General features: G+C 40.2%; 1 protein-coding gene and 1 long non-coding RNA gene across 3 annotated transcripts in view; one reads left to right on the forward strand and one right to left on the reverse strand.

Annotated features, from left to right (window-relative positions):
- The window catches only part of cenpi (centromere protein I), a 97,207-nt gene that overhangs the window by 12,748 nt on the left and 61,681 nt on the right, over nt 1-22,778 (forward strand). The window contains exons 2-6 of the mRNA XM_078547012.1: nt 3,514-3,639; nt 7,651-7,769; nt 14,089-14,196; nt 15,032-15,080; nt 19,277-19,323. Of these exons, the coding sequence (XP_078403138.1) occupies nt 3,514-3,639; nt 7,651-7,769; nt 14,089-14,196; nt 15,032-15,080; nt 19,277-19,323 (449 nt within the window). The remainder of the gene's footprint in view (nt 1-3,513; nt 3,640-7,650; nt 7,770-14,088; nt 14,197-15,031; nt 15,081-19,276; nt 19,324-22,778) is intronic.
- Nucleotides 1-22,778, reverse strand: part of LOC144683708 (uncharacterized) — a 116,946-nt gene that overhangs the window by 3,704 nt on the left and 90,464 nt on the right. For both annotated transcript variants that reach the window (XR_013577322.1, XR_013577321.1), the window contains exons 4-5: nt 15,439-15,557; nt 13,489-13,667 (exon numbers count right to left, since the gene is read on the reverse strand). This is a non-coding gene — a long non-coding RNA (uncharacterized LOC144683708). The remainder of the gene's footprint in view (nt 1-13,488; nt 13,668-15,438; nt 15,558-22,778) is intronic.

Genomic DNA, 22,778 nt, shown 5'->3' on the forward strand with positions numbered 1-22,778 from the left:
TGACTGGCAAATCATTTATTGGGCATTTAAGTAGCTTATAGAATTAAAATTAAATGTGTTGGGAAAACCTACACAAAAACAAACATTATGTGTGTCCTAAGATGCTCATTAATTTCTTTTGCATTGATCCCTGAATGTCTCAGAGCAATCAATTTATTTAGTAAGCGACACTCACTCCACGCAGGTCTGTCTCACAGCATCACGGGATGCGAAAGGCAAAGGAGCAGCTGGACCGCCAACATTGTTGTGTCCTTCACCCACTCAAGCAGCAGACTGCTTTTGCACAAGTATATCTTCTTTATACATGCACTAAAATCACTCAGACCTTTTTCCTTGATGGGACTGTTAATCGTTTAGAACCAACATCTATTCACTGTCATATTCAGGAAAGCCAGTCGATGAAGCATAGAACTGGAGCCAATCTTACTCAATCTTTTATTTACAGAGTGAAACATTACACACTCCTAACTCAAGTATCCCTCAGTTTCATTGAGTGCCTCTATATATCTGCTCCAATTAATTGCCTTGCAACTACATATAATTAAATAGAATTGATATATAATTAACATAGACAAAGGTAATCATTTCTTGGGAACTGTGTCATCAACAGTGTTATGACGTGGTAGATGATGTGTGCCAGGTGGACCAAATCCACAAGGAAAACTTGGTCAAGTTATCACAACGGTTTTGCAATTAGTATTTATTACGGGATGTATGCACTGAATTCAGAAGTAATGAGTCCACTAAGAACTTTTGAGATTTTAAAAATTAAACTAAAATATTAACAAAATAAAAGATTTCTAGTGCATACATAAGGCTACAATTACTTAATACTACAACAACTCCTAAATTCCTAATTAACCTGATTCCCAGTTACACACTCTCTTTAAGGCATCAGTCCAAAATAGATTTTGGATTTAAAAACAAAACCAGCAAATTAACATAATATCCACTTGATGGTGGAATTCTAAATGGCTTTCTCCAACTTTAGTTACTGGACACAGCAGACTTATGCACAAATGGCTGGAGGTTTCTTTAAAGTTGTTTCATACTCTCCTATTAGACCTTACATGGCCCCCTTTATGTATATTTTTCTCTCTTTAAAATGTAAATTCTATTGCTCCATATATCTTTGGAACTGTACTTTACCCATAATATAAAAACTTTCATGTTGCCAATATTGTCAGTAACCTTTGGGAAAAATAAACACACTCCTTAGCCTTGCATATCTGGCTAGTTGTAAACAGGCTAACATCCCTTTGAAACTCCTTCACTTAACTGAAAATGCAAATTCCCTTCATATCTTTCATGCTAAGACAGCATCCATGTTTACTCATTAGCATTTCAAAAACATTTCTACACCTAGCTTCTTTTGATAATTTCAAGCTTGCAGTCTACCTGACTCCAAATGTAATTAAATCACACAGACAGACAGAACCATCTACACTCACACCCATAAACCTACTTTACAACAAACCAGAAAAATATTATGAAAAATTATTTTTCGTTCGTGTCAAGTGTTACCTCCAGTGATCATTGAATGTAATGCAATATGAAATCAACATGAAATCATTTTAGGAGCAACTTTAAAATTTGGCAGAACCCTTGAAACAAACTTGTGGACCCCCGGTTGAGAGCCCCTGTAATAGTGACCTAAGTTAATGATTTGAATAAAAACCACAAATGGCTGGATTGCGGAGACACACATTTGAAATGCATCTTATGATAGATAAACATCTATAAACAAATGAAATACAATGATTTAGGACATAAAAGCTATTAACCCAGAAATATGACAATCAAAAGCACATTGAATTATGCTGCTGACTTGATTCAATAGTGGCGCTTTTGCCTCTTAAATCAGATGATTATGGATTCAAGTCTTTGGTAAGTTGGCACCTGGAGTATTGTGTGCAGCTTTTTCTATATCTGAGAAAGGATATGCTTGCCTTGAAGGCAGCGTAGCCGAGATTCGTTGGATTGATTCTTGGAATGCGAGGGTAGTCTTATGATGAGAGGCAAATAAATTGGGCATATGCCCAGGAGTTTAGAAGAATGAAAGGTGACCCCATTGATACATACAAGTTTCTGAAGGGTACTTGATAGGGTTGATTCGGGGATTGTTTCTCCTGGTTAGGGAACAGGGAACATGGGGGGAGACAGCCTCAGGATAAGGGATAAATTACTTGGGGCTGAGATGAGAAATTTCTTCACTCAAAGGGTTGTGAATTTTTCGAATTCTCTATCCCATAGGGTTGTAGATGCTCCATATTGAGTATATTCAGGACTGAAATTGATAGATTTCTGATATTTGGAGTGGGTAGAAATTGAGGTTGAGGGAGAAGATTTCTGTTATTTTTTTTTCTTAAGTCCTTATAAGTCATTAGATGCAAAGCACTCTGGGACATCCCAAAGGTGTGAGGGATGCTACACAAATGCAAGATTGTCTATTGTTAGCAAAGGAAAGAATGGGAAAAGATGGATTGCACAGTTAAATGTAAATAATATTAAAATTGATCATTAATATTTATAAATATTGCTGCCATTATCCCCTTATTGAACTTTTGATTGCAGCACACTGGCGCAAAATGCAGGCAGTAGGTAATAGTTGTCAAGGATGAGCATTGGCTTTACAGCCAATCAGGCTGATTTCTTTAACAATTTTTCTCTCCCAGCCTATGTCTGACTGTGGTTTGAACATCCCTAAAAGTGTTACTTATAATGCAGCCCACATTATTTCAACATTCATTGCCCTTCCGGCTGATTTTTTAAAAATGGTCTACTTTTAATTTAGTTTAAATTGATGAGCTTTACTCCTACCAGCCTCTCTTTATTCTCAAATTTTGAGTTTACACTATCAGTTCATACCTCTGAAAAAGATTCTTCTGCCCACTTTTCTCTAGACTCTAGAGCTTCAAATTCTCTAATGTTTTCTTGTTGCATTTGGAATAATTCTTGTTCCTCACTGCACCATCGCTGATGCTTGTATTTTCTGTTGAGTGATGAGTAAATCAGAACAACTAGTGTTGTCCAAAAGATATTTCTGACTAGCTGTAAGTTTGGCTACGATGGCACAATTTTAGCCACATGCACTAATTTTAGACAAAATTTTCTTGGACACCATGCAGTGAGTGTACTTCACATGAATATTTTTCGCAATTTGGCAACTTATCAGACATAACACAAATTAATGCTGCTTCCAGGTTTTTGTCCAGCAGTTTAATCTGCAACTTTGAATTCATCAATTATTGCTGAGAATATTGACTTACACACGATAAACCAAATGTTTCAGCAATTGGATTGCTGCATTTGTCCATGATGCTTTTGAGTTAGAGGAAAATTTTGCAAGGATCCCTCTTCACGATTAGTATTTGGTGACATGCACCTGCTGAGCACAAGCTGGAAAGTGAATATTTAGAGACAAAGTGAGACAGAATTAGGTCTAAATATGTGTGCGTGTATTAATGTGTAGAAAGTGCATTAATTACTCTTTTTTTCCCCCTTTTTGTTCAGTGAAGGAACGAACTGCATCAAATGGAAATCTTCATCTGGAAGCAATTGAAGGCATTGCTTTTGAGAAGGGGTTGTTACCAGATGTAATTGAGCTGCTTCTGGATGTGGCTATGAGTGCCAGACTAGGTAAAGGATCTCTTTGTAGAGTTGTTCATTTTGATATTTAAAAAAGAAAATGGTACCGAATAAAGAGAGGCCTTACTAAGAATTTTATTTTTTGAGTATTGGTGAAAAAAGAGACATGCTGTTGAAGCTTTTCATCTTGCACTCATCAGGACAGCTACGCAAGGTAAACCATCAGTAAGGGAACAATGATTTATATTGCATGAGAAGAGAGGTGCTGATTGTATGGCAGGTGGACTCTGATTGGTAGAGGTGTTACCATAGACAGTGCAGCAGAGAACTGTTAACTGGCAAGCTTTTGTTTCAAATTCAGACCAGGCATGTTGACTCTGGTCAAGACATTGCCATGAGGAATAGACCAGGAAATGGCTGTCCCTCAAGCTTTTGTTTAGTTGAAGAGACGGAATGCGTGAACATGCAGACAGAAGGACAGGACTCTGAATGAATATATGTGTTTTCTAGCTACACTGCGAGCCCGACTGATAATCTTAAATTGGTTTTCAATGTAATTCTTCATACAATCACAATTGTTTAACAAGTGTTGTCCAATTGTGTAATCACATCTAATGTTGGACACTATATATTTTGAGTTTGCAAACATGGGTTGGTTGGGTACAGTCAGTACTTTGCCTGTTGCGAACAGCCAAGGGGACGTGCTATTTGACACGATCTGCCAGTCGTTGGGACGTACGGCCTTCACACCTGGCATCACTCCGGCACTGAGATTCATATACCACATTACTCATTTGTGTGATAGGGAAAACGTCTTTTTGGCTTGATGGCAGCCTCGTGTTAGTGGAGAATACCACGTGTTACTACTGCATGGTAATGGTGTGCAAAAGGCTAGCTTCACCTGCAGATCAGAGTTTTGAGATACCGTACCCATCTAAGGTAGATTAGGCACTTTTCAGGGCGAAAAGTGGCGGCCTTAGGCCCATTCATGAGTTTGCGTGATATACAGTGAGTAATAATCTGATCAGGGTAGCTATTATCCCACAGGATGGCTTTGATGTGCCCTATTTCAGCATCGTGCTTGCACGGTGAGCAAATGGCTCAGGCCCTATTTACGAGGTTGCCAGTAAGGCCAATCTTAGCACATGGAACTGTAAGAACCCTAATATGTATATTGACAAGTGAAGGTTGGATTCCGGTAGACAGTAGTAGAGAATCTTAACAAACACATCAAGGAAAATAAGCTCGTTTGTTCCATTTCAAAGGTGAATTTGAGCGCAACATAGAGCTCATTAAGATGTGTAATGATAACTAATTTATGCCGTGTCATTCACTGCACTTGGTCAGAGGTGCGCAAATTCCTTTCATTTTTCAATTTGATCTGGTTGTGCTGCTATATTGCCTTAATTGATGACTGCACGATAAACAATACCTGCTTGAAGCACACCTGCACTGTAAACTCTCAGAAGCAGCTTGGCAGTGCAATTAATGACTTCACCAAACATGTAGTAAATCTTTCTGACCACAAACTCTCTGAAAGTGAGAAATTTGTTCCTGTGCATGGCTTCAATTTTGGTGTGCTTCTGTCCAATATCAAATGGGAAAAGGTATTTGCTGAGTTCGAGCTCCTCTACTCCCAGCTATCCCACCACAAACCAGCATCCACTGAAGATGCTGAATCCTTGAAAGCACACCTAGCTGATCTAGTGTGCACATATTGCAGGGTTCTAAATGACTTGGCTGATTTTCACATGCAACACAAATGCCTGCTAGCATTGTGCAGCCTGAAGGCCAACCCAATCATGCACACCTGTAAACCCGGCAAAGGGACTGGAATAGTCATCCTCAACAAGTCTGACTATATCACCAAAATGCACGCTATTCTTGATGATGGGCCCAAATTTGTATCCATTGGGCCTGCTACTAAGCACGACTGAACAGCCCTGCTTGAAAGCAAGTTCCAAAAACACTTGTTGGGCATGTGTAAGAGTAATGAGCTGCTCGGTGGTATATATGACAGGATTCATCCTCATTGCTCACTGCGTCCGCTTATGTATGGGCTGCCCAAGACACACAAAAATGATGTCCTTTTACACCCTGCCTTATCTATGACTGGTTGTGCACAACATGAATTAGCTGAATGGTTGGGCGAGTTGCTACAACCAGTTCTGAGCAAGTTTTCCATGGCGAACGATTCCTCCACCTTTGCAAAGACCATTCAGGACTTACAGATTGATAGCAATGCCTTATCCATGTGCTCATTTGACATTGCTAGCCGAATCACCAATGTACCGCTCAAGGAAGCCAGAGACATTTGCACCACATCACTAAATCATGGCAATCTAGATGCACTGCCAATGTCTGAATCTGTACTCATTCAACTCATGAACTCAGCAACTTGTGCAATTGAGTTCAGTTTTAACAACATCATGTATGCCCAAATAGATGGTGTTGCCTTGCGATCCCCTCAAGGCCCAGCTCTCTCAAACACCTTTGTTGGTTTCCACAAGAAACGTATCTTCGATGGAATGACACCTAACCTCCTACCCCTTGCATATTTCTGATATGTAGATGATATGTTTGCTATATATGAATCCGCAGCTACATGTAAGAATGTCTTTACACACCTTAATGGGCTCCATCCTGCGCTCAAATTCACCTTTGAAATGGAGCAGTCAAATGAGCTCACTTTCCTTGACGTGCTAGTTGAGAAATCTGCCAATGGGCTCTCTACCACTGTCTACTGCAAGCCTGCCTTCACTGGTCAATATACACATTGGGATTCCTATAGTTTAACACGCTATAGGATTGGCCTTATTGGCAACGTTGTAAATAGGCCCTAGCCATTTTCTCTCCATGCAAGCTTGATGCCGAAACAGGGCACATCAAAGCCATCCTATGGGGTAATGGCTACCCTGATCAGATCATTGCTTGCTGCAAATCGCGCAAACTCGTGAATGGACCTAAGGCCACCGCTTTTGGCCCTTAGGTTACCCTGAAAGGGTAAGGTGTCTCAAACGTTTGAGCAACAGGTGAAGCTAGCTGTTGTATGCTGTTACTACGTAGTAACAACGTGAGTGGTATTCTTCACTAGCAGGATCCTGCTGTCAAGCCAAAAAGATGTTCTGTCTATCGCACACAAATGTGTAATGTGGTATATGAATTTCAGTGCCTCTGCGATGCCAGGTATATTAGCCATATGTCCCAACGACTGGAGGATCGTGTCAAACAGCACATTCCCTTGGCTGTTCGCAACAGGCAAAGTACTGACTGTACCCAACCAGCCCATGCTTGCAGAACTCAAAACATGGTGTCGAACATTAGATGTGATTCCATGATTGGACAACACTTGCTAAACAACCTTGATTTTATTAAGAATTTCACTGAAAACCAATTTAAGATTATCAGTCGGGCTTGTAGTGTGGCTCACTTACACATGCTAGAAGCCACATATATTCACACACCTAGCATTGTCCTTTGCAGACAGAAGGAGCATGTCCACGCATCACGCCTTTTCCAACTGAACCAAAGCTTTGGAGGACAGCCATTCCCAGGTTCATTCCCCATGGCAATGCCTTGACCAGAGTCCATCTGCCTGGTTTGAATTTGAAACAAAAGGCTGCCAGTTAACTGTTCTCTTCTTTATTCTCCATGGCAATGTCTCTATCAATAGGAGTCCACTTGCCAACCAATCAGCACTCTCGTTTCATGCAGCAGAAGTTGTTCTCTTCACTGTTGGTTTATTTGCGTAGCTGTCCTGATGAGTGCAAGACGAAAAGCATTGATAGCATGTCTCTTATCTTCAGCAATACAAGTTCTGGGCTACCGAACAGCCGTTTAATTTTTCTTAAATTCGTTTATTGCCGTCATATAAACCTTCAAATAGGGCTATTCTGTTGACATCAATGATGGTAAGCATGATAGTGTACACAGCTGTACCTTTGCAAACTGTAGTTGGTTTTCAAGTTAGCCTTTTGTAAAATGCGTAATATTTTTAATATTCATAAATTTCCCCTTTTCACCGGAATAAAACACTAATGATTTGTATGTTAATTTTTACAGTTGACAGATTTAATACGCGCCTCTTAAAGTGCCTTATTCCTGCCTCCACGGTCCCAGAAAGTGCAGTGACAAACGCTATCTCTTGGATGTGTACAAGGAAACCTACCATCAATGTCCAGGTTAGTCAGTGTAGAAAATAACACAAAAACATAAGAAATAGGAGCTGGAGTAGGCTGTTTGATCCATCGAGTCTGGTCTCCAAATCAACAAGTTGATGACTGATCTTCTATCTCAACTCCGCCTTCACGCACTATACGTCTATCTGTTAATTCTCTTAGTATCTGCCATAAAGCTATTAATGTATATAATATTATTGGAAAATATTTTTCTTTTAAAATAGAGGCTTTGTCTGTGGGTGTGTCTTAATTGGATTAAAGACAGCTAGTCTGGTTGTTTTGATGTGTAATAGTTTTGAAATGTAAGTGAGAATGTATTTGTATTTTTTGAACAGAGCTTTCAAGAAGGCGAGTGAAATCTGGCACCTAGCGAACAGAGACCAAGCAATATGTTTAAATTATTAATAAAATTGGTACTATGAAAGGGGTTTTATTGTTAGAAGAGGCTAATGATACAATGAGAATTTACATTCAATGAGCTGTGCTAGGTATAACTTCAGCAGTTTTGTGTGTGAAGGGCAGAGGCAATGTAAGATTAAGTTAGCTGTAAGCCTACAACTATCGCCACAGGAACCAAAGTGAAAGGAACCTCATTTTGAATTTGTACAGTGAAAATGCTTTGCCTGGTGCCTGGTTAAGCCGAAAGGTTGCTGTTGCCTTAATGGAGATTAGCTTGGGAATTTGTTAAAAGTTCTGATCGTAGTAAGTTGTAGCCATGTGTATGTGTTCAACGTGTTGTAACGTAATGAAATGTTTCATTTAGTTTAATATAAAACCTCAGGAGAACTGGTGGTCTGATTCCTGAATTTAAAGTTTCCCTCTGGGATTTTTGAATAACTCGGATTTACCGAAAGGCTGTCTCATAACAATATCCAAAAATCTATTGACCGCTGTCTTGAATATACTCAATGACTGATTGAATTTATTGAGGAAGTGACCAGGTGTGTAGATGAGGGTAGTGCAGTTGATGTAGTTTATATGGATTTCAGCGAAGCCTTTGACAAGTTCCCACATGGGAGACTTATAAAGAAGGCAAATGCACGTGGGATACAGGGTAATTTGATAAGGTGGATTCAAAATTGGCTTAGTTGTAGGAGACAGAAGGTGATGACAGAAGGATGCTTTAGTGACTGGAAGCCAGTGTCCAGTGGTGTACCACAGGGATATGTGCTGGGTCCCCTATTGTTTGTCATTTATATAAACGACATAGATGACTATGTGGGGGGTAGAATTAGTAAGTTTGCGGATGACACAAAGATTGGCCGGGTGGTTAACAGTGAGGTTGAGTGTCTTGGGCTACAGGAAGATATAGACGGGATGGTCAAATGGGCAGATAAGTGGCAGATGGAATTTAACCCTGAAAAGTGTGAGGTGATACACTTTGGAAGGAGTAATTTGACAAGGAAGTATTCAATGAACGGCATGACACTAGGAAGCTCGGAGGAACAAAGGGACCTTGGCGTGTGTGTCCATAGATCTCTGAAGGTGGAGGGGCATGTTAGTGGGGTGGTGAAAAAGGCATATGGGACACTTGCCTTTATCAACCGAGGCATAGATTACAAAAGTAGGGAGATCATGTTGGAGTTGTATAGGACCTTGGCGAGGCCACAGCTGGAGTACTGTGTGCAGTTCTGGTCGCCACATTATAGGAAGGATGTGATTGCACTGGCTGGAGTGAAGAGGAGATTCACCAGGATGTTGCCTGGGATGAAACATTTAAGTTATGAAAAGAGGTTGGATAGACTTGGGTTGTTTTTGTTGGAGCAGAGAAGACTGAGGGGCGACCTGATTGAGGTGTACAAGATTGAGGGGCATGGACAGGGTGGATAGGGAGCAGCTGTTCCCCTTAGTTGAAGGGTCAGTCACGAGGAGACATAAGTTCAAGGTGAGGGGCAGGAGGTTTAGGGGGGATGTGAGGAAAAACTTGTTTACCCAGAGGGTGGTGACGGTCTGGAATGCGCTGCCTGGGAGGGTGGTGGAGGCGGGTTGCCTCACATCCTTTAAAAAGTACCTGAATGAGCACTTGGCACGTCATAACATTCAAGGCTATGGGCCAAGTGCTGGTAAATGGGATTAGGTAGGAAGGTCAGGTGTTTCTCACGTGTCGGTGCAGACTTGATGGGCCGAAGGGCCTCTTCTGCACTGTGTGATTCTGTGATTGAACATCCACACCTCCCTGGGGTAGACAATTCCAAAATTCACAACCCTTTTAAGTTGCCTAATGAGAGCTGAAATGCCTGCTTCAGGACTTGGCCCTATAGGTATTAGCCGTGCCAGAGTTACAGCAGAGGATACTTAGATAATTGAACATCATGCATTTCCTGAGGGTTTTCATCTAATTTATCTTTATACCCCATCTGTAGTTTCAGCCATGCATGTTTTTCCAGCAAGGATCATTAGCAATCAAAAGCAGATATCTAAACTGTGCTTTTAATTTTTCCTTTTCTATAACACAATGTAAGAGGTAATAATAGACTCAGCTGGCTCAGCACAAAGTAGGAATTGGCCTGGCAGAAGGTGAGCTACGAATCAAATTATAATTGGAACGAACTTGATGTAACGCTGCTGATTTATTTCGATTTGCACATCAGAATCTGAGTAACAAAGTTTTCACAGTTCAAAATCATGCCTTGGCATTCAGCCCACCACTTTAGTAAAACAATATTTAAGTGGAAGCTTGACACAACTTTCATTTTGTGGTGAAATCAAGAGTCAAGCAAACTTAACAAAATATTGGTTTTCGACAAGGGAAATCAAAAAGGGCAGCTACTACATCCTTTATCAGTTGCTTTTACTTGAGGAAATTGCCAGTTGGTTTTCTGTTTTATTTTAATGGACGTAATCATAGTGTTAGGTTATTGGTATTTTGAATTTGGTGCCAGAAACACAGAAGTGTTGTGGAAGGCAGCAGCAGCAAGAGCACAAGATGTATATTAATTGAGAAAGTTTGCTGCTGGTCCTGCTGTATTCTTTGTAACTACAACTCTGCAAAGGGAGAGAATCCATGTGGTTCCACAATCCTTTGCCACTCTCTCTCCAGTACCCAAGTGAATGCAGTTGTAGAGTACCAGAATATTGATCTGTCAACAGCTGTACGTTCAGCTGGTGAACTAAACTTTGTATCATTAATTCTAGTCACCTGGGGGGAGGTTCAGAACATTCATTGAAAATTAGTTGATTTCTCTTAGCATTGCCAATGAGAAGGCAGCACATGTACTGCTTCAATATCTGATTGTGAAAAGGATCTTCAGCATGACTTCCCTTGCTGCCTTATAGTGTTATCTTTGGGACCACAAGGATTTATCCTTGGCACCTCTTTGAATCATACTGAGTACAAAATGATGCCATTTGGGCCATTGTGTTTGTGCTAGCTCTTTGAAACAGCTGCCCAACTATTCCCACTCCCCTGCTCTTTCACCATAGCCCAGTAATTGTTTCCTTTCCAAGTGTTTATTCAAGTTACTTTTTTAATGTTATTATTGAATATTTCATTGCCTTTTCAGGCAGTGCATTCCAGATCGCAACTCGGTGCATAAAAAAATACTTCAAATCGCCTCTGGTTCTTTTGCCAATCACTTTAAACCTGTGTTCCCCAGTTACCAACCCAACTGTTGCTGGAAACCTTGTTGATTATCAAAACGATTTATGATTTTGAATACCTCTATCAAAGCTCTTCTTTAACTTGCTCTGCTCAAGAGAGCAGCCCAGGATCTCTAACCTATCCATGTAACTGAAGCATTCCATCTCTGGTACCATTCTTGTAAATTACCTCTGCTTTCTTTGTAAGGTTTTGACATCCTTCCTGAAGTTTGGTGTCTTGAATTGGCCACAGTACTCCAGCTGGAAACTTAATGTTTGTAAAGGTTTAGCATTAATTCCTTACTTTTGTATTCTGCTTCTGTTTCTATAGACAGTAATCCACTATTCCTTTTTTAACATCCTTCTCAACCTGTCATTCCACTTTCAAAGAATTGTGTGCATATGCCCTCAGGTCTCTATTCCTGCACCCTTTTTAAAATTGTAACATTTAATTTATATTGCCTAGCTTCATTCTTCCTACCAAACTGAATCTTGCAGAGGACAGGCATGGACACGTTGGGCTAAATGGCCCCCTGTAATGTAACCATTCTTCGAATCCCTTTGTGTTAAATTACACCTATATTTCAATTATTTCACCAGCCTGTCTATGTCTTCCTTTTATTTATCCTCGCTATTTACTAAGGCATTTTAACAATTAAGACTACATGTAAATTTATTTACTTCAAGTGCTACATTTGAATTCACTTCAAGTGCTTGCAAAGATTTCTGCTGTTAGAATATTCAGTGGTGAATTAGCACCATGAAGAATCATAACTGGAAGAAAAGCTGACAGAGCAGTGGATGAGTGCAGCTAAACGATGGGAGGGGTCATGATGAAAAAAATTATAGGGATTAGGGTCATATTGGGCCAGACATTGAGCACATTGTGTCAGGGGGAGGGGGTGGAATATCTTATTTTGAGGTGGGAGGCTGAGATCCAGCACTATATGGCATGAGCCCATAATCTAAGCTGACACTCCACTGTAATACTGAGGGAGTGTTACAGTGCCTGAGGTGCTGCGTTCAGATAAGACATTGAACTGAGGCCTCATCTACCCCTCAGTTTGATCAAAAAGATCCAATAGCACTATTTGAAACTCTTTCGAGTTATCAACAGTCACAGATTGCAACTCTTTCGAGTACAATCACAGTTCTTGGTTTCCGGGAGTGGGACATGAACCCACAACCCTCTGATTCAAAGGCGAGGGTGCTATGAACTGAGCCACAGCTGACTATTTGAAGAGGAGCAGGGGAGTTCTTCTTGGTGTCCTAGCCACCAATTATCTCTCAGCCAGAATCCCTAAAACAAATTATCTGCTCGTTATCTCATTGCTGTTGGTGGAGCCTTGCTAAATGCAAATTGGTTGCTGTGTTTCCTACATTAAACTACAGTTCAAAAATACCTCATTACCTGTACATAAGACCATAAGACATAGGAGCAGAAATTAGGCCATTTGGCCCATCGAGTCTGCTCCGCCATTCAATCATGGCTGATAAGTTTCTCAATCCCATTCTCCCACCTTCTCCCCGTAACCTTTGGTCCCCTTACCAATCAAGAACCTATCTATCTCGGTACAGTGCTTTGGGATATTGTGAGAAAATGAAGGATGCTGAATATATGCAAGTTCTTTTCTTCTTCCTTTCTCTGATTCTGGCCACTGGCTTTTGGGTTCTAGCAATATATTGAAGGTTCTGGCATCTGGGAGTATTGGAAAGAGGAAAGGAACCCTGAAAATACTGGAAATGAGTTTGTCGGAGCATTTGGTGGATCACTGGGAGAAGGGACCTTGGATTTAGAAATTGAGACACGTGAAATATTGAGACATGTTTCAGGATCTGGAGACGTTGATGGTTCTGTGATCAGGGTATGGGGTCTTGAAGTTTGAGCACTAAAGACAAGAGGCCTGAAGTTGGGTGTGTAGGAAGGAATTGCCTTGTAGATGGTCAATGAGGGGTAAAAATTTCCACAATGAGGAAAAACCAGCAATGTTTACGTGCCTGAAAAAGGTCAACTGCCAAGCAACGTTGGTTCTGAGAGCAGGCTGTGTAAGTCAGAGTTGAGATACCCTCCAAACAAATATAGTTGCTATTAATTATCAGAGTTGAGACAAAATAGTGTGTAAATGAATGAAAATAATTTTACCTTTGGTTTGCACCTACTGCTTGATCGATGAAACAGTATTGTTCTTGGGGCAAGTGGAAAATCTGGAGTACAAAATGGGTGAATCGCCACCTGGAAAATAAATGACTAGATTAACATTTCTGATGTTGACTCTACATTTTAAATCTTAAATTCTTCACAGCAAGCGCAAGGTTCACCATCTGTAGATATAAAGGGCCTGGTTAGCCTTGTTTCAATGGCAAGATGACATGTGGAGTGAACACAGTGATACAGACGGCTTGACAGCTTTAGTTTGCTATCTTGTATCTCATTTGTTTTTCCCTTCTGGGCCCACCACCGTTATAGCTCTGTTCTACTTTAGACAAGTTCTGTAAAAGGACACCCAGAAATGAATGAATGTGCAGAAGATGAGGACTCAATTTTCCAAATAGATTTGCAATGTTTCTGCAGAAGAGTAGGCAGAAGCTGTGCAGAAGTTGGCTTATTATTGTTGAAATGCAAAATTAATAACACTTTTTTGGAGAAGGATGGTACAAATCCAACCACATAGAGAGGGGCAGGATGCAACTGACATACAAATTAAACACTGCCTGATTGGAAGTTGATTTCTCTGCTTTGCAGGTGCTGTTTATCAGATGGTTGTTAACCGTGTTTGATCTTTTGGACTCAAAGAAGCAATTACATTCATTGTATGGCATCATTTTCTTCTACCTTCAGAATGACAAGCTGGTAAGAAATGCTACAAATTGTCCCTGATTGGGTAAATTGGATGCAGTGGATGTAACTGGGGGATAAGGAAGGAGGGTGGAACTGTAGTCTCATAACTGGCTAAAGTTAAGTTTGTTAACCAGCTGTTGGCTTTGCATGGTAGAGACTGGGCAATTTTTTTCTTAAAATTGCAATAGCTAGTTGAAGGCCTCAGACCTTTTATGCAAGACACTGACAAGGTTGAAAAGAGCTATTGTGTGGAACATGGGAACCTAATAAAAATCTAATGTTCTTGATTTTGAAAATTTCAAAGGACCCAGCATTCACAGCCTTGTGGGAGAGAATGTTCAACAGTTCCACCACCCTTCATGTAGAGAAAGTGCTTCCTAATTTCATCCCTAAATGGCACAGCTCTAATTTCAAGAGGATGCCCTCTTGCTCTGGACTCATCCACCAGCAGAAATAGTTTCTGTGTATCTGATGTGTTGAATCCTTTATTTTATTCATTGATTAAACTCTGCTCAACTTTCTAAATGCAAGGGCATGATTAAGTGACTTGTGCTGTAAATACAAGTTACAATTCTATTTGTTTAAAAAAGGGCTTATAATCACTTAGCTTTTTTGGAAGCTTGTTAATTTTTTTGTCATGTACCACACAATAGTTATAAATTAATAAACCATTGGTAATCAAATTTGCTTACCACCTGTAATGAAAGCAACTCAAGCAGTGTACAAAGAAAACTCTGGAACTTAGAGTTTTTCAGCTTTTTTATGTAAAATTGTTCACACCAAAATATTTAACTTCAGCATTTTGATCTTTGAACCGTGATTCAGAAAAGATTTTTTTTCTTTCCAGTGTCCCTATATATGCCACCTATTGTACCTGCTAACTAAAAAGGAAAATGGTAAGTAGCAAAAGCAGCAGCAGTATTCTGTGTCAAAAATTAAAACTGTATATTAAATTTTCTGATAACTGGCGCATACAAAAGGAAAGACTTGTCTTTGGATTTTGCAATGATGTGTTTGTGTATTAGACGTCATCGTGGCTGTCAATATTTTGAGAATCAAATAGGGGTGGCTGTTGTGTAGATGTGGCCCAGAGACATTAATCGCTAACTATGCTTAAAAATGTGTTCCCAGTATGTAGCTAAGTTGCATATAGAGTGTTTGCAGCTAATTTATTCGGTCATGATATAACATTTTCCTTGCCCAATTGAGCTATATAAAGTATTATTTTTAGGGACGGAAATCTGCCATACTTACTGGATCTGGCCTACATGTAACTCCAGACCCACAAAATGTGCTTGACTCTTAATTGCCTTCTGAAATGACCTAGCAAGCCAATCAGTTGAAGGGCAAATAAGTGTTGTGATGCCCACATCCTATGATAAGGATCAAAAAAACTCATTACAATTCATAGTTTGATAACATGGGATTGATGTAGTTAAATGGGGTATTATGACAAGTTGTATCCATGCTTGAGAAGACCTGAGCAAATTTTGGAAGACTGCCAGTGTAGCCTTGCTGATGGCAGGTGCAGGATGCAAAATACACTGCAACCTATTGCAACCTGCTTGTTGCTCATTCTATTTTGTAGCATGCAATTTTGGTGGCACATTGAGTTATAACAACAGCATGCAGTTATAAAACACCATTAACCTACAAAAACATCTCAAAGTTCCTCACTGTGGTGAGATTTAAAAAAAATGACAAGCCAAAGGATTAGATATTAGATGGTGAGATGAAAAGAGTGGTCAAAGAAGTGTGATTTAAGGAGGGTCTTGAAAGAAAGTGAGATGGAGATGCAGTGGAGTTTAAGGAGGGAATTCTAAACTGTTGAGTCCTCAGGGGCTGAAGCCACAGCTGCCAAAAGTGGGAGGAGGATGGGAAAGATGCCCCAGAGGCCAGATTACTGGTGAAATTTGGGTTGGGCAGGAGGCTACAGAGATGGGAAGAGGTAAGCCATGAAAGGACTTAAGTTTAAGGAGAATTTTAAATTTGAGGATCAGCAGCCAGGTCAGCAAGGACTGAGGGCCCATGAGTTAGTCTTGGTACAGGATTGGATGTTGGCAACAGTGTTTTGGGCGAACTGAAGTTTGAGGGTGATGTGTGACAGGTTGGTAAGGAGAAGACTGTAATAGTCGAATGTGGATGTTACATAGGTATGCACAAATGTTTCAGCAGCAGATTGGCTGTGGTTGGGCTTATGGCAGCCAGTATTTTAGGTGGAAGTAGACCGTCTTGTAAGATCTTGGGGTCGAATAGGATAGGAGTTTGTGGACAGTGTGGTTCAGTGTCAGAAAGTATCTGGAGTTTGGGGTGAAATCCGTTAGTTTGTCAAACTCTGTACACTCAATCTTGAATGTGGTTTGAAAGTTTTTTTTAGAGATTCACTAAAGCAATTGAAATTCTTGAAGTCAAAATATACCTAAGAAAATGTAAGAGCAACTATATAATTTATTGCTGGTTGACTTTATCCCATCCATAAATTGGTCACTTTTATTCCAAAGTTCAGATGATCACAATTATATTTAGCTGCAATACAGCAACGTATATGCATCCTATGTAAAGTCCCATTGGCAAATACCTGACTCTTGTTACCCTAATTTGGCCATCTGACCCGTCATTCCAGCATAATAATTTTAAAACCTTCATCTTCAAATATACATTTTCACTCTGCAGTCCTGTTTCTTCTCCTATACTCTTAAGTCCTAGGATTGTGGTCTTTTGTCCATCTTCTTTCTCTTCCCCCTGCCACAACTCCCCAATGCACACGCGCACAAAATCATCTCTGTCTTAAGTGAGAGTCCCCTTATTATGAAACTGCTCCCTTGTTCTAGATTTCCCTCACAAAGAGAAACATCCTCTCAGCCTTTATCCAGTCAAGCCCTTCAGAATCTTATGTTTCAATAAGACCACCTCTTGTTCTTCCAAACTCCAATGAATATAAGCCCAATCTACTCAAATCTTTCCTCATAAGAAAACCCAGGAATCAACTTAGTGAACCTCCTTTAACTTCCTCCATTGCAAGTATCGCCCTTCTTAAGGAGATGGGGTTTGAGCAGGTTTTTAATGGTGTAATGTTTTAGGAAGGGAGTTTTGAGCATTTGGCTGAAGTAAGTGACGACTGCACCGCTATAGTGGTGTAATGGGAGGGGGAGGATACATAAGAGGTCAGCATCATAGAACCTTAAGGGTGCAGAAGAGGGCTACTGCAAACAGAAATAGAGCGAAATGAAATTGGGGATGAGAACAGGGGTTTTATATGTAATGTATTGGAACAGAGTCAATTTGGGTTAGCAAGGATATAATAGCTATTGGTGCATGATATGACATGGATTGCTACATTTTGGAGAAGTTGGAGTTTATGAAAATTTGAAGATAGGTTGGCAAGGAGCGCAATGGCATAATTGAGTCTGGAGGTGACAAACATTAAGGGCTTCAGTGGTGAAGGGGCAAAGGCAGGCAATACCACATAGGTTTAAGCCATATGGCTCAACTATTAGTGATTAGTCAGGAAGTGCTGTTTTACGGGGTGGGGGTGCTGAAAATTGGCACTCACCTGTGCCTTGATGTCGGCTTGGAATCCTGGAGGCCTAGAGGTGATTGAGGAGCAGATTTGAGCATCATTGGCATGACCTTGGGTCAATAGATGATGTCGCCAATGGGTAATATGTACGCGAAGAGGACGTGGGGGCAAGCATAGATCCTTGGAAACCAGGCTGGCTTTCGTGTCATGGCTGTCCAAAACTCTGAAGATACATCTGCCTTAGGATCAATTTGAGTAAATTCTTTTCATAGCCATGACTTACATTAAGTCATACCTTTGTAGCTTAAATTTACGATTCTGAGAATCATGTCCGTTGATTTCCACCCTAATTTCTCTATGGCAAAAATGTCCTTGTAGACAATATTTGCCATAAGTTTTCAGTCAGCAAGGTGCAACTGACCTTGAAGAAAGCTTTGCGCAAATATCTAGCCATCTCTGATATGGATTTTACCTTTCCTGAAGCTAGTTTAATTCTGGTACCAACAATAGGGATCTTGGGTGTTCAGCAACAGTGGTGACATCAAGCATCTTAAGCAGCTGATCACATTGAAGAATTCTCACATGGAAAACCAGGAAGTAAAATGCTCTAATTATCTTTCACTTTTTAATCATTTTACAGTGTGAAATAAGGTTTGAAACATACACATGGGATTAAGGTAGAAGATGAAATATCATAAACTTTAAAGAAAAATCAATTTTATTATATTAAAAACCTTTGGGACATTTACCATAATGGAGAAATTTGACATTCCATGAATATAAAATTAGTTTTTCAGGGCCAGAGAAGTTGTTCAGTAATTATGAACTTAGTATGCAGATACACCTCATTCATCAAGGCATAACCTTTTTTCAAGGATTTTTTTTACAGTGAGACTACTAGCGTAAAAGTGGAAGTTCATGTCATTTCAAATGGTTTCTATCTGTGGAAACTTCAATGGCACATCCTGTGAGGAACAGGTGATCACTGACAGCATCTTTTGGATTTCTGCATTTAATTGCATGTGTGGATGTCAGGTGTTGCTGCCAGCTTTACACTTCCACTGATAGCAAACACTGATAGTTCTGTCATCATTACAACCACAAAATCCAAACTATTAAGTCTGTTGCAACTGAAGTCCTAGTTGGAAAATCTGAAAATTGATCTGTGCTCTTGTTTAAAATGTACGGTTCTTATGACAGCAGTTATGATGAGTTGTCAGTTCCAAAAGACTGCTGAGTGGAACAAATCTATCTTTCCATGAAAGGTGGATGTAGAAGAAAAATGGAGAGAAGTGCATGCTTTTTAAACCATCCTGGTTGTCTCATTTCTGGTATAATGTCTGTTGGGAGATTGCTGAATTGTTGTGCTCCTGGTGTCTTGACGTATAGTTCTCCTGGTTGAAAACGGAAACTTGGGAGTTGAGCAGCCCTGAGAGGATGGAAAAGTAATCCTTGCATTCTCTTGTATTTTTTTTTTCAATTGTGAAAATCTGATTTAAGATTGATTGGCATTTTATTTTCTTTTAAATAAATGTAGCATTATTAATGTTGTACTTTCTTGCCATTTCTCAGTTAAACGATTCAGAGTCAAGAAGCTAATAGACCTGCAATCCAAAATGGTAAGTTAGTTAATTTTGATTTTGTAACATCCTATTCTAAAGGTTAAAATGCTTAACATTGAATACTTATTGAGTTATGAAAACCATTGACACTCAGCAGCAAGTTTCATGCCACTCGTGTAACCTTAGTGGAAATTTTCTAAGGTCAATTATTAAAAAAACATTTTTTAAAATATAGGTTTACTGGGTCTGCTACCATGTATGCGAAAGCAATATATCTGTTTTGAATGTTTCAAAGTGCATAAGCTCTAGATTTGCTATAACTAGCTTGTTAAAGGTGTTTCTTTTACTGAATTACATGCCAACTCTAATTAAATGCTGTGGCTGTGACCTGCTCAGTACTGGACCACAGTATCACATAAGATGCAGAAGTTTTATGTAGAACATTGGCAGCAGTTGCTGTCCCTCAAATCGTAAGTGCTATCTATTTAGTGTCCCAAGTTTCTGTCATGGGTCTTCATGTGACTGAACAGGCCGATTCACAACCCATCGATCTTGGGGTGCCCTGCCCCATGTGCCTAATGAGGTCGGTGGGACCTGGAGTGCAAGATTTGCTCCCATTTGTTCTCTGCTGTCGCTCTGCCTCATCATTAAGGCTTTGGACTCAGTGTGATGTAGCTTGATGGGCAAGTTCTCGCCATTTTGAAAGATTGGTAACAAGCGCCTCTCAGTCATTAATGTCAGTGCTACCGTGCTTCAAGGAGAGCTTCAGAGTGTTTCTGTGGCTGAGAAAATCCTCCTAGTGACACCGTGGGTCTTTAGACCATCCGGAGGAACCTCTGAAATGTATTTGTCCGGCAACAAAGAGCAAGAAAAATGTCGAGAACAACACTAGGAACTTGTCATTGCATTCATCGACCTGACCAAAGCATTTGACTGAACAAATTGTGAGGCTTTGTGGATTGTGCTCCAGAGATCTGGATGTCCAAGAAAGCTCATAACAATCTTGTAACTGCTCCATGACGATTTGACGGCAACTGTCTTGAGTGGAAGATCTGAAACAGTCCCCTTCGAAATCCGGACCAGTGTCAAGCAAGGCTATGTTATAGCCCCATACTATTAACAATCTACCTTTGTTTTAAAATCCATTTATGGAACAGAGGTGTCGCTGGCTAGGCCAGCATTTATTGCCCATGCTCAGAGGGCATTTTAGAGTCAAGCACATTGCTGTGGATCTGGAGTCACGTGTAGGCCAGACCAGGTAATGATGGCAGATTTCCTTCCCTAAAGGACATTAGTGAACCAGGTGGGTTTTAACATTATTAAATATAATATAATTAATATAATTGCAGGAAGACATCTTTACTCCTATACTTGACAATGGCTGTTCACCTCAAAGATCAACTGCCTTCTAGTGTGATTATTAAATACTGCCGAGATGGAAAGCTGTTTGACCTCCGTGCCAAAACTAAACTAACCACCATAGACATATATGATCTACAGTTTGCAGATGACTGCAGTGTTGTTGCCCACTCTGCAGCAGATTTGCAAACCACTCTCTTCAATTCTGCATACAAGAGACTCAGCCTGTCCTTGAATGTTGCCAAAACAGAACTATATTTACCCAGACCTGGTCAAATATTCTACCTCCCATATATGTTTTACGGAGAAAATGAAGACTCTGGGTAGGCTATGCGTATAACAAGAACAGCTGGGTAGGTTATACATATGATGAGAACAGCTATGGGGGCAGTGGCAGTTGTATATTAGTGTACTGCACAAGGTTAGGATTATGTGCAGTTGTGAAGTGGGAAAAGCAGCAGGATCAAGGTTAAGGCTCATGTAGAAGGGAAGTGTTGCCATAAATTTAACAATTTTATGTAGCGTTGTAATAAATCTAACGTAATGAATTTCCTGCACTGTTTATCGTTGAATCCTGAGAATAAATCTGGCTCTGTGATGGAGAATTAGGTCTATTGAATGGCAAAGATGAAATCACATGGGTGAGGAGGAAAATATCTGAGTAAATTACCCAGAGATTGTGATGTCTTCTGGTACAACCTAGAAAACCTGTCCTGCCTGTTTGATTGTGGAATGAGATCTACTCCCAAAATTTGAGTGTGATCTATTTGTAATTTCAAAGGCCTTTTTTCTCCATTGTGTACCAGCCCACCCTCCCACATGCAGTGGAGTCCTCTTCTCTTCTCTCCCAGTGGGTTTTTAAATCTATTTTCCCTACTTCAATACTTAACAGTTCTTCATTGCTCATCTTGGGCAGAGAGAAGAACATGTTCTCCATTTTCTCATCCACCCCAAAAATAAATTAATTTATAGCACTGACCGCCTTTGTGCCTATACCCCTCCGTTCTGCATGTTTTTGTTTCAATTGTGGGATGTGAACATTTCTGGCAAGGCCAACATTTATTACATCCCTCATTCCCAAGAGAAGACAGTGGTGAACTACTTTCTTGAATACAAATGAGTTGCTCGCTTGCTAGGCCATTTCAGAGGACAGTTAAGAATCAACCATGTGGCTGTGGGTCCTGAGGCACATGCAGGCTAGATGGGGTCAAATTGGCAGATTTCCTTCCCTAAAAGGCAGTGTTTTTACAACAATCCAGTAGTTTCATGGTCACCATTACTGAGACTAACTTTTTTCGTATTCCAAATTTTTAAATTTAATTAATTGAGCTTTAAATTCCCCAGCAGCTGTGGCAGGATTTGGACTTATGTCTCTGGACCATTAGTCCAGGTCTTTGGTTGTGTTATTGGAACATAACATTAGAAACAGGAGCAGCCCTTTGAGCCTGCTCTGCCATTCAATGAGACCATGGCTGATCTTTTACTTCAAAACCATTTTCCTGCACTATCCCCATATCCCTTGAAGTTTTTAATATCTAGAAATCTATCGATCTCAGTCTTGAGCGTACTCGTACTCCGGGGCAGAGAATTTCAACGATTCACCACCCTCTGAGTGAAGAAATTCCTCCTCATCTCAGTTCTAAATGGCCTGTCCCTTATTCTGAGACTGTGTCCCCTGGTTCTAGAACCCCCAGCCAAGGGAAAAAATCCTTCCTGCATCTACCCTGTCAAGCCCTGCAAGAATTTTGTATGTTTGAATGAGATCACCTTTCATTCTTCTAAACTCCAGAGAATAAAGGCCCAGTCTATTTAATCTTTCCTCATAGGACAATCCCTTCATCCCAGGAATTAGTTTGGTGAACCTTCGTTGCACTCCCTCTATAATTGCAGGAAGACATCTTTACTCCTGCACTCAAATCCTCTTGGAATAAAGGCCAACATATCATTTGCCTTCCTAATTAGCTTTTAGTGACTCATGAACAAAGACAGCCAAGTTCCTTTGAAGCTCAAAACTTGCCAGCCTCTCACCATTTAAGAAATACTCCGTATTTCTGTTTTTCATAACCAAACTGGATAACCTCATATTCATTCCAATTGTATTCCATCTGCCAATTTTTTTGCCCACTCGCTTAGCCTCGCCAAATCCCCTTGAA

This window comes from Cetorhinus maximus, chromosome 8, assembly GCF_964194155.1.
Source record: "Cetorhinus maximus chromosome 8, sCetMax3.hap1.1, whole genome shotgun sequence".
Taxonomy (NCBI): Eukaryota; Metazoa; Chordata; class Chondrichthyes; order Lamniformes; family Cetorhinidae; genus Cetorhinus; species Cetorhinus maximus.